General features: G+C 36.7%; 1 protein-coding gene across 2 annotated transcripts in view; it reads left to right on the top strand.

Annotated features, from left to right (window-relative positions):
• Positions 1-16,252, top strand: part of ARFGEF1 (ADP ribosylation factor guanine nucleotide exchange factor 1) — an 84,973-nt gene that overhangs the window by 54,081 nt on the left and 14,640 nt on the right. Inside the window, exons 17-27 of one of the 2 annotated variants that reach the window (XM_059861655.1) lie at positions 30-114; positions 655-826; positions 2,013-2,164; positions 5,398-5,526; positions 8,668-8,826; positions 9,147-9,297; positions 12,745-12,835; positions 13,918-13,958; positions 14,048-14,217; positions 14,827-14,978; positions 15,137-15,309. In XM_059861655.1, coding sequence (XP_059717638.1) covers positions 30-114; positions 655-826; positions 2,013-2,164; positions 5,398-5,526; positions 8,668-8,826; positions 9,147-9,297; positions 12,745-12,835; positions 13,918-13,958; positions 14,048-14,217; positions 14,827-14,978; positions 15,137-15,309 — 1,475 coding nt within the window. Of the gene's footprint in view, positions 1-29; positions 115-654; positions 827-2,012; positions 2,165-5,397; positions 5,536-8,667; positions 8,827-9,146; positions 9,298-12,744; positions 12,836-13,917; positions 13,959-14,047; positions 14,218-14,826; positions 14,979-15,136; positions 15,310-16,252 lie in introns of both variants that reach the window. The other variant, XM_059861649.1, reaches the window with a different exon arrangement.

The raw sequence follows: 16,252 nt of genomic DNA, 5'->3' as shown, positions 1-16,252 counted from the left end.
GCTATTCTTTCTCTCCTTTTTGCCTTCAGGCAAACTCTTTTTGCTAGTGCAGATACTGCCTATGTTTTAGCTTACTCAATTATCATGTTGACAACAGATCTTCACAGTCCACAGGTAAGTTGCTGGAATAACTATCTGTGTAATTCGTAGGCAGGTAACTTTCAGGCTTTGTGACAATGTAGTTGTTAAAGCTTGATGTCCAATTTAAAATCAGTATGTGTGTAATAAGTAAGGTAGTGTACATTAGTGCATCTTTTAAGTAACAGTGTTATGTTTCATGGGTGTTGAGGTTTTGAAGTTTTTTTGGTTAGGGCTTTCTGTAAGGTAGCTTTCTGCATGATAGATAGTTTCGTCTGTATGACAAGAAAAAGCTCTTTTTTTCCTTTCTTTTTTTTAAATGTACATCTAATTTGACATACATTTGATCTGTGGATCCTACCAAATGTTTGAGTGTTGGAATGTCCTCATGGCTTTGTGGTGTATTGTAGATTTGACAGTGTAGTCTTGGATGTGTTGAATACTTTAAAATGTCTTCTGAATCAGCAGGTTTATCCTTGATGGTAACTTCTTGTGGGCTGGGCATTTTTACAGGGAGCATTGTAAATTATAAGCTTGCCTCATTTGTTGATAATTACGCTACTTTCTACATTTCAGGTTAAGAATAAAATGACAAAAGAACAGTATATTAAAATGAATAGAGGTATCAATGACAGTAAAGATCTCCCTGAAGAATATTTGTCTGCTATTTATAATGAAATAGCTGGAAAGAAGATTTCAATGAAAGAAACAAAAGAATTAACAATACCCACAAAATCCAGTAAACAAAGTAAGTAGTGACTTTGCTAGCTTTCTTCAAGGGTTGGCTCTTCAGTTTCATAAAGTTCTCCTTTTTTAAACAGGAGTTGAATGAAGCAAACACCGCTCACTTAACTCACAGGGTCCTAGCTTCTAATTTCATATCCTCTTCTTTTTAACATAAATGTGTGATGCTAACCTCAAATCTGCATTAAATACAACTGCTTATTTTCACTTCCCTTTGCATCTGAATTCCTGCCAGTCAGTGCATTGACCATGGAGGAGGCAGGTGTTGCTGTTGAGCAGCAGCACAGGGAAATTGGAGGACTCTGAAATTGCATGGTTGCCAATAGGTACAGAGCAGCACACATTCACTTTGTGTGTCTTCTTTTTCTTAAGTAACTGTTGTGATTTCCTGCAATAACCAATCTGTCTTCAAATATTTTGCAATATTTGATTCTTAGGGCCCTAATTCGTACACTTTATTAATTATCTTCTCCTCTCTCAGATAACAGAAAAACTTTTTGTGTTTCACACATTATGAAGATTGAGATGTTACTCATTCTAGCTTTTCTACAGAGAACATTAAGAGAGATTTAACTTTTTCCCAACATATTTGTATAATTTAAGTCCTAGGTTAGCTTTATGAACAAGATTGCTTGCAGGAAATTTGCATCTGAAAAAAAGAAATACTCTTGTTTTCAGTATTCATTCACTTAACATAATGTTTTATTGTCATTTTTAAAAAGATGATTATTACGTGCTACTTGGATTTCACTGTCTTCATGAGATTGAGGTTCTGTTATGGAAATGAAAAGGCTTCATGTAGTTCTCACACTGAAAAAGGGTGTCCAGTTATTTTTATTGTTATTTTCTCTGCTGATGGATTCCTATGACATAGCTCTTCATTTTGAATTTAACTTAGTGGGTGTCAGTTGAGGTGATGGAGAAGAAATCTCTGTTGTTAAAATCTTAAAATTCTGTAAAGGTTTAAAAATAGTTTGCATTTCAAATACAAACTAAGTTTAAGCTTTAAGTTAAATTAAAACTTTAAGTTAAATTTTATCTATATTGTAAATGAAATATGAGAAGGCTGGTGTGATAATTTCAGAAAGTAAAGATAATACAAAAATGCATCTGAATATTGTACTTAATCAAAAATGTAAAATTATTATATTCCTAAAGATGCACAAATGAGAGAAAAAATGTGTTTGCAGGTGTTGCTAGCGAGAAGCAGAGAAGACTCCTGTATAACTTGGAAATGGAACAAATGGCTAAAACAGCTAAAGCTCTTATGGAGGCAGTGAGCCATGTTCAGGCCCCTTTTACCAGTGCAACACACCTGGAGCATGTGAGACCCATGTTTAAGGTGAGGTACATGTTTAGATAATCATGTAGAATATCACAGTTTCTTAATACAAAATGCTGACTGACAGGATTTAATGAAAATACTAAGGATTTGCATCTGCTGTGTTTTGCTCATTTTGTGAATTATTTAACATGCTACAGAAAAGAGAGGATTTTGAGCCTTCTAATCTAGTTTCATTTATCTGGAATCTAAGAAGTTTCTGTGCTGATAGAAGAAGCATCTTAAGGCAATGGAGCAATTATCAGGAAAAACTTTTCTCTAATGTTGTCTGTTGCAAATTAATACTTGAGAAAGCTAGGGCTCTGGTCTGGTGTAGGGGAGGAAGCTGGACCTGTATTAAACTATTATTCTAAGCACCTGTCTGCTATTGTGTAAGTGCAAAGCTGTCTGCATCCCAAATGCCTTTTCCATAGCAGTGATTCAGATTCATAGACAGAGCATGTTCAGCAGTGTAGGATGCCTCAGTGTGCACTTGGATGAGGTGTCTGCTGTACCTAACTGACAGCAGTCACCTGCCATTGAGATAAATTGTTAGGGCTTTACCTTACTCTTGTTTGTGCCCTTGTTCAAATCATGGTGCTCCCATGACCCCTTTGTGAACTGCTCCAGGGAAGTCTCAGACCTCTACCACTGAATAAACAAATGTTTCCCTGGGGGGATGTGCTGTGAGGTTAGGTGGAGCTCCAGGCCCAAGAATCACAGAACATTTAGGTTGAAATAGACTCTTAAAAGCTTGGAATCCTGCTGTTAACCCAGTGCTGCTAGGTCCACTACTAAACCATGACCTGAAGTGCTGCATTTATATGTCTGTTAAATGCTTCCAGGGTTGCTGCCTGCACTTCTTCCTTAGGCAGCTTGTTTCAACTTTGTCAACTGCATCTGTGAAGGAATTTTTCCCAATATTCAATCTAAACCTCTCCTGCTGCAACTTGAGGCCAGTTGCTCTTATCCTTTCCTTTGTTACTTGGGAGAAGAGACCAACTGCCGCCTCTTTCACCAGCTCCATTGTCCTTCTTTAGGCTCACTCCAGCACCTCCATGCCTTTCTTGCAGTGAGGGCCCAGAACTGAGCACAGGATTCAAACTGTGGCCTCACCAGTGCTGAATACAGAGCACTGTCCTGGTCCTTATGGCCACCCTTGCTGGCACAAGCCAGGATGCCATTGGCCTTCTTGGCCACCTGGGCACACGAGGATCTCGCTGGAAGATCGTTGTCTATAAGGCAAAATTACGAATTCTTTGTCACCTTATTAAAAAAACTAGCATAGTATCTGATTTGTATGGAGGAACACTAAGCACAGACCTTGTTAAAAATTTACTTTTAGGCTGTTCAGGGTGTCACATAGCAGAGGTGTACTATACTTTCTCTCTGCTGACTTCCTGAAGGCTAAAATTAAATAATTCATGTGCAGGCATCTGTAAAATTCATAGTGTGATTTTCTTCAAGGTACCAGCCTAATACTTCCTATCCTTTACTGTCTGAAAAGTGTATTTTCCAAGTTCATTTTCAAAGGAGCAAAATATGAAGCACCCTGGTTAAATTACCACCCTAAACATGTTTCATGAAGGTACAAAAAATAAGTTTTTACTTGAAGTTACTTGAGGATGTTCATGAACCAATACAAGTACTGAGGACGGTAGTGTAATGTATTGACCAGAGGGCCCTCTTCTGAAAAACAAGTGAGAACTGTGGAATTTGAATACCTAATTTCACTTTTTTTTTATTCAGACTTAAATTTTCAATAAAAATTTAGAAATTTCTGGGTATCTCACCCATTGATCTCCGCATAAAATTGGTCATTGTAACTGTGTTTACAGGTACATTGGCTGAATTCTTAAAACAGCAAAAATTCACTTTATGCACCCATCTAAGCAGCCCAGAATTGATTGTCTGGTTTTGAGGCTTGATTTTCACCTGTATTAACAAAACAGCCTACAAATAACAGCATACATCTAGTTACAAAGCACAGTATACAGATATTAGATACATTAGATAGTTCTTAAGAAACTATTTCAGTTTTGTGTTTTTTTAAGATTAGTTTTGGTTACAATAGCAGGGAAAATTAGGAAGGCATTGGAAATAAAGATACATTTCTGAACATAAAATTATAGAATACTTTGGGTTGGAAGGGACCTTTAAAGGTGGTACAATAGGGAATTAAATCCTGAATCTGTGAATTCATCCAATGCCTTTAATGCTGTCCCACAGTTATAGTTTGGTATGTTCAAGCATTAAATGCTTTTTGAAGGTAGTGCTTTTGGAGCTGCTGGCTTAAATGAAACCAAAGCTCTGTGGTGCATCATTTTATTATGAAATTAAGTGTGAAATCTCTTGCTCCTTGCGGTTCCCATTGACTCTGTATTTCATCTGGGGTGACTTCAGGTAAAACAATTTCTAAAACCATTCTGAGTTCCGTAGTGTTTCCTCTCCATAACTCCATGTAGTTACTGCAGGATCCTCTGCATCTTCTCACTGTTTTTTCTGCCTTTGGGAGGGGGAGCCTTGACCACAAGGAAGGGACTGTGTGGTCTCTCTTGCAGTACTCAGTGCCACCTAAGGCAAGAGGAATGGGAAACATCAGTAGTAGCTTAGGTACAAAAAGATGGAGGGAAAAGGGCAATAAAATTAGTAGCAGAGAGATAAGGCAAGAGGCATGTCCTCTATTTTGTTGTTGTTAGCTTACTATAATTTTAGTGTGATTAATAAAGTTTGCCTTATTTTTACTACCCTCCTTTTTTTGTTGTTGTTTTTTTCTGGTGTTATCAGGATAAGCTAGTCTTACTTAAATCTGTACTTTTCATCATAAATCTGTTATCTGGTGTGTTGGTCTTACAATAACTGTTTACTCTATTTTTCAATGCGTATAGATAAAAGTCATCCTGCGAATGCTAAAACTCAGACATCTAATTGACATAGCTTTAGGATTTGGTTTTTACAGCTATCTGAAAATGGCTGTATGTTTGTTGCTGAGGGAAAGGACAAGTGCTTTGGAGGGGAGCTCCCCTCTGCATTACTTTGGCCTCATTCTGTGTCTCATACCTCTTCTAACCACACTTTTTACTATTACATGTTTCATGTCTGTACATTCTGTTTCCTTTTTGTCAAAAAGCTTCAAGGTTGATTATGTAAGTTAAGAATGGAATTTACACTTCAGCAAGATGGTGAAACTATAACATTCCCCTCAAGTGCCAACAATTGCTGATAATATGACACTTGCTTTGCATACATTGCAGTTGGCATGGACACCTTTCCTGGCTGCATTCAGTGTGGGTCTGCAGGACTGTGATGACACTGAAGTTGCCTCTCTTTGTCTGGAGGGTATACGATGTGCAATCCGCATTGCTTGCATTTTCAACATTCAGGTAAAAAATGTAAGATTGAGACAATGCTTTGATTTATGTACCAGCTAGATGTTAGTGGGATTCTAAGTGTCTTTGCTGCTGAAGCTGTGCACTGCAATAGATAGAAGCTGCCTGGTTCTGACATTACTATTTCATCTGATATTTAACTGGAAGTGTACATGGAGTGACCTTTATTTTTCCTGGTGTTTTTTGGTAAGTGCTTCTGTGCCTCTGTACTGAATATTTGTTTCCCTAGAAATTGACTACCTTTATGTCAAAGTTATTTTATTTCTAGCATTGTTACAAAGCTGTTTAGACGTGTTGTGTTGTTTTATAAAATGAGTCTCTCTGTCCTGTAAAATAGTATCTCTGTGAACTGTATTTGAAATATTGTTCTCAACTTCAGAGAGATTTTATTAATCCAAGATGTCTTTAAATGGGTACCCTTTTAACAGTAATGGCACTGAAAATGGCATTCCTGATGTAATTGATGAATGGATCTTGCATGAAGTGCAATGCCACGAATGCCAGACTCTCTGGCTCCATAGGGCAATGGTGATTAAACTTGGGCTTTTTTTGGCTTTTGTTTTTCTATTTAGAAACCATTGGTAGGGAAGGTAGAATTATGTTATTGTAGATTACTAGTTAATAAATGGAGTACTGCTCTGCCGTAAGTCTGTTATAGAGATAGCTGAAGAGAGGGGCAGGCAAAATCTGTATGGTTGGCTTTGTATTATTTCACGTGTATGCTGAAAATGCTTACCAAGAGAATACACACCAACCCAGAAACCAACTCTGTAAGACTAAACAGAAGATGTTGAACTATGATACAATAGGGACTACTTTCCTTCCTTCTCCCCTTGTATTTGTATTTGGCAAATTAGATAACTTTTTACTACTGATGTGGAAAAGCACATCGGGACCTATGATACAGCTGCTTAAAAAAGGTCCATTTGAGATCATGTGAGGTTTCTTTCCTTTGTTTTTCCACCTAATTTCTGCATGACCACCTGTTCCCGAGCTTAACAGACATAAAAATTTGATTAACAAAGCCTTTCCTGGAGCCTGCAGATGTTCAGTGAAACACACTCCAGTTACTTTTGTTTTTAAGCTGCAGAAGTGGAACTGGTACCAATACCAGTTTCGGCAGATGCAGAGTTTAGCTCCCAGTGCTGCAATGGTCAGCCTTGCTGGGGAGGGCAAGGACATGTTTGCTCCAAGATCTCTGTGATTCAGTTGTACCCTTCCACTGGCTTGGGACATGATTGAACTGGAGGTGTTCCAAAAACAAGTTTTTACGTTTCAGAAAACGGGAAGCATTGCTTTTCTATTCTCAGTATAAGCATTATTACTTCTTGGTTTTCTGTGGAAATTCTGTTTTGCTGATATAATTAAAAACAGTACTGCTTTGTTGGTGATTTCAGTATTACAGAATAATTCTAGTTCACAAAGTCTTGGTTAGGTGGGATATTGTCTGACTGTAGACACCAGATAGCTGTGATGGTTTGAAGGAGACTGGCATGTCTGTACAAGCGCTGGTTTAAGGATCTTTTCTGTTGGAAAGAAGTTTTTCCTCATGTGCTTAACCAGAGATGGCAACTTTTCCAATTTTGGTTGTGTAAATGTACAGAAATTAAGATTGGTGTCTATTAAGAATTAACATTTACACACCTTGAGAGATAATGGAAGGACCAGGATTCCCTTAATTTTAAGAAAACTTCCAAAGTACGCATTATAACAGTAGTGAGTAAACATCTAGTTTAAGTTATGCATGTTCACCTCTAAAACCTCAATTATAGATTCTGGTTTTAATTATTTATACTTTTAATCTTAGACTTGTCACACAGTCTGACTTTTGTCTTTAAATGTCTGAGAAAAGATATGCATCAAAAGGATGTACTTAATCTACTTATATCATCAAGTTTCAATTTCTGAGTGATGGACACATTATTTAGTTGTTTGTCTTCGACTGTGCTGGGTTAGAAAAAGGGGGGAGGGGGGAGTACCTGCATGAATGAGTAGGACTGAAAATGGAAAATGTTGTTTTTACAGAAAATATGCTGTTCGTAAATTGTAAAGCTTGATTGCTTAGTACTCTTTCTTTGAGACTTCATTTTTCTGTGCTTCTACATAATTTTCTTTGCCTTTGCCAGCATACCCTGCAGTAATGGTTGGGTTTGAATGTGTCAGCTATTCTGTGGTCAGTGGCTCAGTGGCAGTCTGTCCCTTCTACCACAGCCCACTGTTGTGGTGTTAGTGTTTTCTCTGTGGAATCCCATTCTTTCTGGGTTTGGGTTTGTTGGTTTTTTTAATATTTGGTTGTTTTCTGTTCTGAATGACTTTTTACTTTAAAAATAGCCCTAAATATCCAAACAGTTAAATATATTTCATAATTGTCATTTGTTTATCTGGTGTACAACCATTTCACTTTACAGCCTTCAGTTTATACATAACAAGAGAATAAAATGCAGTTGTGGGCTCAACTGTAATCCCCTTTTTAGCATTGTAATTGGTTCATGTGAGATTTGAGGAGTTCCCTTTACTGCTTATAGACACCATACACATAAAAATTGGGTAACTGGGTAAAATTTTCTTTTGAGAGATCTGTCTAGATTTTGGTCACTTGCTGTTTACCCATGACACTTCTTCAGAAGCTTCTCAGATGCTCCAAATGGTGCAAATTAAATCAAATAGATTTTGAACAATTCCATAGAATTGGCATATTGGGCCTTTTAGATAAATTTTTTAGATATTGTTGACAAAAAAATGCTAAAGCTTTAGTGAGTCTGTTTAAGGCAGCATTTTCAGAGTAGGTCTGAGTATGGTACAAGAATATTGAAAAATTATCTAATTAGCAGCATTTCTTCTGAAATAGCTCCTGTTTTCCCCAAAAAAGACCAAACCAGAAATGTAAGCACATCTTATGTGTCCTATGCTGTCAGACATTACACTTCATGTTCCTGAATAGAAGGAACCTGATTTCATCCCACAGATATCTTCTTACTGGTGAAGAACTTGAGATATTTTCACTATGCTTTGGAAATTCAATTCTAGGAAGAGAAAGGTAAATGGTATAGTTGATGAAATCATACAGATTGTACTAAGAACAAGAAGTGGCAAAAATATTTATGAGACTTCTGTTTCTTTCCTTCCCATTTGCAGCTTGAAAGAGATGCCTATGTTCAAGCATTAGCAAGATTTACGTTGCTTACAGTGAGTTCTGGTATTACTGAAATGAAGCAGAAGAACATTGACACCATTAAAACTCTCATCACTGTGGCTCATACAGATGGAAACTATTTAGGAAATTCCTGGCATGAGGTACAAGTCATTTGTACTTGAACTGTAAGAAAGCATGTTCACTGATTTTCAGCACAGTAGTGTGCTTGTTTGTGCATAAACACAGTGGGGTTTAGTAAGTGCTGCATGTATATTTCTTAAAGTAGCAAAACATTTCTAAGTGAGAAAAAAAACTGAGAGAGACTAATCCAGTACTATTTAAATTTATATTCATTTCAGGAAAAAAACAGATTTTTTTGACCTCAAGTATTGGAATTTTTTCCTTCTAAAGATCTTTACTTGTTTTTTACTATTTCAAACTGCTTTTGGTTGGTAAACAACTTCTTTATTCTCTGGAATAGATTCTGAAGTGCATCAGTCAGCTTGAACTGGCACAGTTAATAGGAACTGGAGTAAAACCTCGCTACATCTCAGGGACAGTGCGTGGCAGGGAAGGTTCTTTTACTGGAACAAAAGATCAGGCACCTGATGAATTTGTGGGGCTGGGACTGGGTAAGTGATTCAGATATTAAGTATTTCATTTAACTGGTTTTATTCAGAGAACTATTTAAACTTGTTCTGTGTTTTTATGTGAGTTTCTGACAGAAGACCATGAAGTAGTCCTTGTAAAACTTATGCTTTGAATAGACTTACTCCAATTTCTGGAATATTTAGTTTGCTCTGTTATTATTGTTAGGGTGGAAAATATAAGAAGATTATATATGTTGTTCACTTCTATTAAAATATCACTTTCCAACTAAAAATGGATTGCAGATGGTATGACCAGGTTTAATAATATTGCAACATTAGTGTGCCAAGTATTTTACCAAGCAAGCAAGTCAGTATGTGTAGGTTAAGCATCTGTTGTGGAGCTTTGTGAGAAATACACAGAATTCAAACCAAGTGGGAGATTAATTTAGCTTAAATTCTGAAATTTCATTTCTTTCCTTTTCTGGTTACTTTGGTACTAAGTGCCTTTTTTAGGCTTGAGCACCACAATATGCTGAAAAAACAAGATTATGTTCTTATCTTCCTAGAAAAGTATAAGACTTACCTTAAATTTATCTTTAGAATCTTGGGAGTTTTGTTAATTTGTTTAAGTGGGAACACAGTTAAAGATATATAGGTGTAGGGTATTTAAAAACTCTGGAAGCATCAAAGTGTACATAAAAGTCTTTTTGACTCTGAGAAAGTTTCAGTTAGAATGTGATGCTCACTATCTCTTGCCTTTTGTACTTCACTCACAACCAAACAAAACCTTTGTTTTTCATGTAATTTTTTTTTTGAGTAATGATAATTTTCTCTTTTCTCCTGATCTTAGCCCCCAAACTAGTTCTAATCATCCAGGTTTGTGTTCTCCTCAGAGAGTTTTTCTTCTTCTATGGTCATTCCTTTTGTTTCCCTTTTGCTCCCCTTTGGCCTGCCTCTCTGTACTGCCCTCACCTTGCCAAGACTTGATGAAGGGAAAACTTGGGCTTGGAAATCAGTGAGTCTTCCAACATCTCATACACTGTGCTTCTACTTGCCCTTCCAATATGCGTCCTTCAGTATTCCCTGATGACTTGTGCAGCTTGGCTACTTCCAAATCCTGGGGCAGTTTCTTTATGCTGCAGTGACTGGCCTTTAAAAGTTTTAAGTCCTCATAACTCAAGAATGCAAGTGGTATTCAGGTGTCCCTAAATCATACTTGCCACTCATTGGTATAGGTCCAGCTCATAAAGACCTTTTGCTGCTGTCAGCTACATTTCTAGGGAAAACAGTTTATGCCCAAATGCATAAAATGTTTTTCTCTGAATTCAGTTTCTGGAATGCTTATTACAGTGCACATATGGAAACTTGACCATTTTTTTTTCTAATAATATTGCTTCAGTCTTATAGGAAAATGCTCTAAGGGGCGGTTAGAACATTTTCTCAACTGTTTTAGTTATTTCACTTCTTTCCACAAATCCTTTTTTGCAGATAGCTTAATTTTCTATGATTACTCCAAAGTACGCATTGGAACTATGGGTTTCAAGCAAGCTTTTTAAAAACCTAAATTCCTGCGCAGAACACGTAGTGTGTATGTCCATATACACAGACACATATTTTACAGGAAAATAGTTCTTTAGAGTGAGTCAAGTTGCAGTCTGGTGACACAGAAACTCCATCTTTCATACCTACTTGCAAAATCAGATGTGGATAAGCAGCAGTGCTCACTCTTTTTGCTGAAGTTAATGTGTTTTTTGAAATAACAAAGATCAACAAAACCAGACCCAAAAGCTCCTTTGCTCATTTACTACCTCAGCAAGGATTCAGGTGTGGCTGTTCAGGCATCTGCATTCAAGTGTCTTTATCTCTTGTATTACCTTCCTGTTGTGGCCCTTTTTTGTTGTACTTGGAAATTCAAAACGTCACAAGCATGGGGGTTGTAAAAGTGAATGCATCTGATCTATTGCTCCTTTGGTAGGAATATTGCCTTATTTGGAGTTGTAATTGTGAAATCCGCATTTCTCCTGTGTCAGTTTCTGTTCACAAAGTTGGAAGACAAAACTTGCTGCTGTGAGTAGGTTATAGCCAAAGTGTATGGGCTCCTGGGTAACCAGAAATCCTCTTTGGACAGGGGGAATCTGAGAAATCTCTTATTTTGTAAAGCAGAGTTTCCTAGCTGACTCCTGTGTTTGATTGTAAAAGATTTCACAACTGTTAGAGTGTAAGTCTGCTGTCTGTTCAGGTTTTCAAGCATTGAATTACAAATCCTGTGATAACAGGGAATCCTCACATAAGCTGGTAAAGTTGGTTAAGGCTCCAACTCCTTGGAAATAGCCCTTCTCTTCACGCTCAACTGCTCATTTGATCATTTCTTAGCTGACTCATTACCAAGATTCAAGCTAATTGACACTGACAGCTTGTGTGCTTAATGAGAAGTCTTGATCCAACCCAGTGGAATTATACAGTGCTGAGATACTAGCATGGGGTTATGTATGTAGGTACAGAAAAGTTGTTCCATCAATGCCCTAGAAAAGTACTTCAGGTGGGTAAGGTTATATAGATTTGACAGACAGTCATCTCCAGCCACCTCCAAGTGTGGATGGAACACATCAAGGCTCTGAGGCAGGCTGAAACATGAGAAGTTTTTCTCTCAGCAAACCTCTGAGATCAAAACTACTTGCCTTCTTTCAGTCTTCTCTTCTTTTCTATATTGCTTAAATTAAAAAAAAAAAAAGCCCTGCATACAGGGTATGTGGAATTACCCTAAGTGATTGCAAGATTCCTGCTCTTTTTTTGATGGTGGTTCAAGGGGAGTTTGGAGATTGCTAAAAATGTCAGGATTTTTCTCACTGCAAAGTTAGCAGTTTCTTCAGAGCTTTCCCAGATGTGGGTTACAGTTTCCAGCCTCCAAAATAAATGATTGCTGGTTTTACTTATAGATATTTCTCACTATTTTTGGGTGATAATTTTGCTGTAATTGAGATGTAGCTTAAAGATGGAATTTTGGTGGAAGCTCTTCTTTCTGGATGATAAGAAATAAAATCTTTTGGGTTGGATTTACTCACTCGATGCTAATTAAGTGTGAGAAAATTCTCCCCTAAGCTATATTCTCAGTCATATGTGTGTTCTAAGTTGTGTGTTCTAAGTGGCAAGATTACCAAAGTTTCATTGAAAAATTGAGGAAAAAAAGGTGATCCTTGTGGGTTTTATTTTTTCACTTCTATCTTTTGCTCCAAATGTGGATAGTTTTGGGGGACTAATATAATTTATACATGGATAGAGATATAATAATTAGGTAATTAGGATAATTAAGACTTGCAACTGTTCACTGAGATAGCCAGCTCATGCAAGGCAAATTCATAATGTGCTTCCTTTTTTTGTGAATTAAAAATATATTTAATTATACTGGTAGTGGCACAACTTTTATTCCTCTTTCTTCCCAACTCATTCTGTATTCTCTTTTACCCAATTTTCATTTTTTTCTCCCTGTAGTTGGTGGAAACGTGGATTGGAAGCAGATAGCAAGTATTCAGGAATCCATTGGAGAAACTAGCTCCCAAAGTGTTGTTGTTGCTGTAGACAGGTACTGTATTAAATTTCTTGTTGACACCTGAAGGTTTTCAAGCAGCATTTGAATACCCTGTGCTAAGAAAAGGACCTTACTAATTTAATAATTTATTTGGAAAAAGCCTTCATAAAAACTACCATGGAGAAGTGCTTTTCAGTTAGAGGGGGTGGATTTTTTTTTTTTTTTTTTTTTTTTTGCATCATGGGTGTTTGTGCAAGAAAGAGCAGGGCAAAGATGAGGCAAGAAGCTTTTTTACTGATAAAAAAATTACTGCAGAAGACTTACAGAATGGAGTCTGCTGTAGTGGCTGCTGAATCTTAATTTGCTGTATATAGTAACAGATTGCAAATCTCATTTTGCCTTAGTACTGAGGGCATTATTGTCAGACTCCTTTTCTCCTAAATGTAATTACTGACTCCTTGTTTTTCTCTAGGTTATGTAGATGTTTTCTGAAATGACCAAAATTATTATTCCAGTCTTCTGTTCTATGAATCACATTAATTTTAACTGGATTTGGCTAGGCAGAATACATATTATAACATTCCCTGTTTATATCATACAGTAGTGATCAGACTGAAGTGTTCATGGATCTTGCTTTCTCAGCATGTAAGAAATCAGAACATATAATTTTCTTAAAGGTTGTCAAAATTGATGAAGAGGTATCATTTTGAAGGCTTGCAAACATTTCTATGGTTGAAGTACAGGCAGCAAGATCAATGTCAGTTCAGTGAAAAGTTGTCTTGCAGTAAAATCGCATCAAGTGCACTGGAGGCTTGATGTCAAACACACCATAGCTGTTTAGGTTTGCAGTGTGCTTCCCTGCTTCATAATGGGAAGTGTTTCAAATATCTGCTTTTCATGGCAAATGGGTGTTAGGCACTCTGGAGACGTTTGGGTTCTGTATTTCAATCGGGGATGATAAAGCTGACAGTACTCTCACTATGTCTTTACAGTTGTAAAAACTAATTGTTTTTTAATAAATAAAAGTAATCAGAGACTGTCTATATATTCTTAAAAAAAAGACACCAAGGCTTGAAAACACTTAACAGGTGCTTTTCTTAAGAAACTTTAACCATGTCTTTACCTGTACTTTACAGAATATTTACGGGATCTACCAGGTTGGATGGAAATGCTATTGGTAAGTTTCATCTCTTCCCTACCCCTCCCCAACCCCTGTAAACTGGACCTTGGAAAAATACTGCATTAAAACCTGTGGTCATTTTACAGTGGATTTCGTTCGCTGGCTTTGTGCTGTGTCTATGGATGAGCTGCTGTCTGCTACCCACCCTCGAATGTTTAGTCTGCAGAAGATAGTAGAGATTTCTTATTACAACATGGGCCGGATAAGGTTACAGTGGTCTAGGATCTGGGAAGTTATTGGTGATCATTTTAACAAGGTATCCCTGTTAATGCTTGTAGTGCATACCTCTTCAGTTATTGATACAGATTATTTTATTTTGAGCTTTTATGGAAAATCATGTGCTTATATGAAACATAGTGGTTTTTCTGTAAGCTTGAACCAACAAAAATTGTAAAGCAGGAAAGACCTGCAAGAAGGCAGAGGTACACAATATAATAAATATAAAAACAAAAGTATACATTATGTTATTTATCATTACCTGAGTCTAGAACTGGCTGCTGTTAGTTTTGTGCTGTAATTTTTGGGGGGTGTTTCATGATGCTTGGTTTAAGAGGTTGTCTTCAAGTCTAAATTGACTCTATTAAATGAATGTTTGACATGCATTTTTAATACAGCTGTTGAAGTCTTTTAGATGGCTTGCTTATTTTTAGGAGGTTTTAAATGCCAAATTATTTAACATAGAAAATAGCTGGAATTAGGGATTATTGAATTGCATAAACAGTGTGGTTTCTGAAACTGACTTCTGTTTAATTTCACTAATTTTTCAGTACTGCTTAGTTCTGTTATCAACTGTAGAGGCAACTTACGCTGAATCCATATGAATTCTGATGCAAGCTTACTCTGCATTTCTATTCTGTGTTCTCAGGTTGGCTGCAATCCCAATGAAGATGTAGCTATTTTTGCAGTAGACTCATTAAGGCAATTGTCAATGAAGTTCTTGGAGAAAGGAGAACTTGCTAATTTCCGATTCCAGAAGGACTTCCTAAGACCATTTGAACATATCATGAAGAGGAACAGGTAATAACATATTAACTGAATTGCCTGGGATCACAAGCATCAACTTTTGCAACTAATATTTCAAATTGCTTTTGTAAAATCAGTCGTTAGAGAATTACACTATTCAAATTGATTATGTAATTTAGGTTAAAAAATTATTGTTTATTATCCTAATTTAGGTCTCCTACTATTCGAGACATGGTTGTGCGGTGTATTGCACAGATGGTGAATTCCCAGGCTGCTAACATTCGTTCTGGCTGGAAAAACATTTTTTCAGTGTTTCACCTGGCAGCCTCAGATCAGGATGAAAGTATAGTGGAACTGGCATTCCAGACTACAGGACACATTGTCAGTGAGTATGGATAATATTCAGACATCATGGAAGCGGGTGTCATTCCAGAGCCCAAGAAGCTTTGTGGACTCATAGTAGAGTGCATAGCAGAGCCTGCATAGTAGAGCCTGCTTCATGTCTTGGAACCAGTCATTTACACTTTACAATTGGTCCTCTGGGAAGATGCTTACCAGAGTCATTCAGTTAGAGTAGAGTTAACTGGTTTTCTTTATGCCTTTAAAAAAAAACTCATCTGTTTGTTGCATTCTATAGTAAAACAACTCAGGCCTTAGATAATTCTATTTAATTGAGTACATTTTTATTTAGGTAAGGTATTCTGATGTTTCCCATAGGGAAAAAAAATATACATATTTTACTAAATTTTTTTAGTAAAAATTTGTTTGCTTACCTTTTTCTGTTTTTCTGAATTGTGTTTGTGTAAGGCCGGTTTAGGAGAAAGTGCTGAGCTAGGGGAAGGCTATGATAATTTTTTTCTCTCTCTCTATTCTAATCTAGATCCCAGGCTTTAAGGGATCTCTTTGTTCTGTCTGAACATCTGCAAGTTTATAAAACTGTTTCATCTTCAATGAAGCACCTTTTTTTCATCAAAAGCAGCTATTTAAAAACAAAGCAACATGTTGCTGGGCAGGAGGTCCATTAGTTAGATGGAACTCCATACTTCATGTGTCCCTCTTAAACTGTGGGGACATTCTAGTGTTAAACAGTAAGCCTATTGCTCTAGTCTTGCTTGTTACATTTCCCTGCTTTAGTCCAAGGACTGCCTTAATTTATTTTAAATACTCACTGTCAAAATGAAATGTCCTTTGGGCAATTTTTTTTTTATTCCTTTTTTTCTTTAGTTTTTCTTACTACTCAGGCATTTGACAGTACCAATCAATGAACCAGTCTCTCATGACTTCTGTTACAGACAGTTCATATTAGAATTAATAGATTTTTAAGCATG

Source organism: Haemorhous mexicanus, chromosome 1 (assembly GCF_027477595.1).
Source record: "Haemorhous mexicanus isolate bHaeMex1 chromosome 1, bHaeMex1.pri, whole genome shotgun sequence".
NCBI classification, from domain to species: Eukaryota; Metazoa; Chordata; class Aves; order Passeriformes; family Fringillidae; genus Haemorhous; species Haemorhous mexicanus.
The sequence above is the reverse complement of the archived record's forward strand: the minus strand, read 5'-3'. Positions and strand labels throughout refer to the sequence as shown.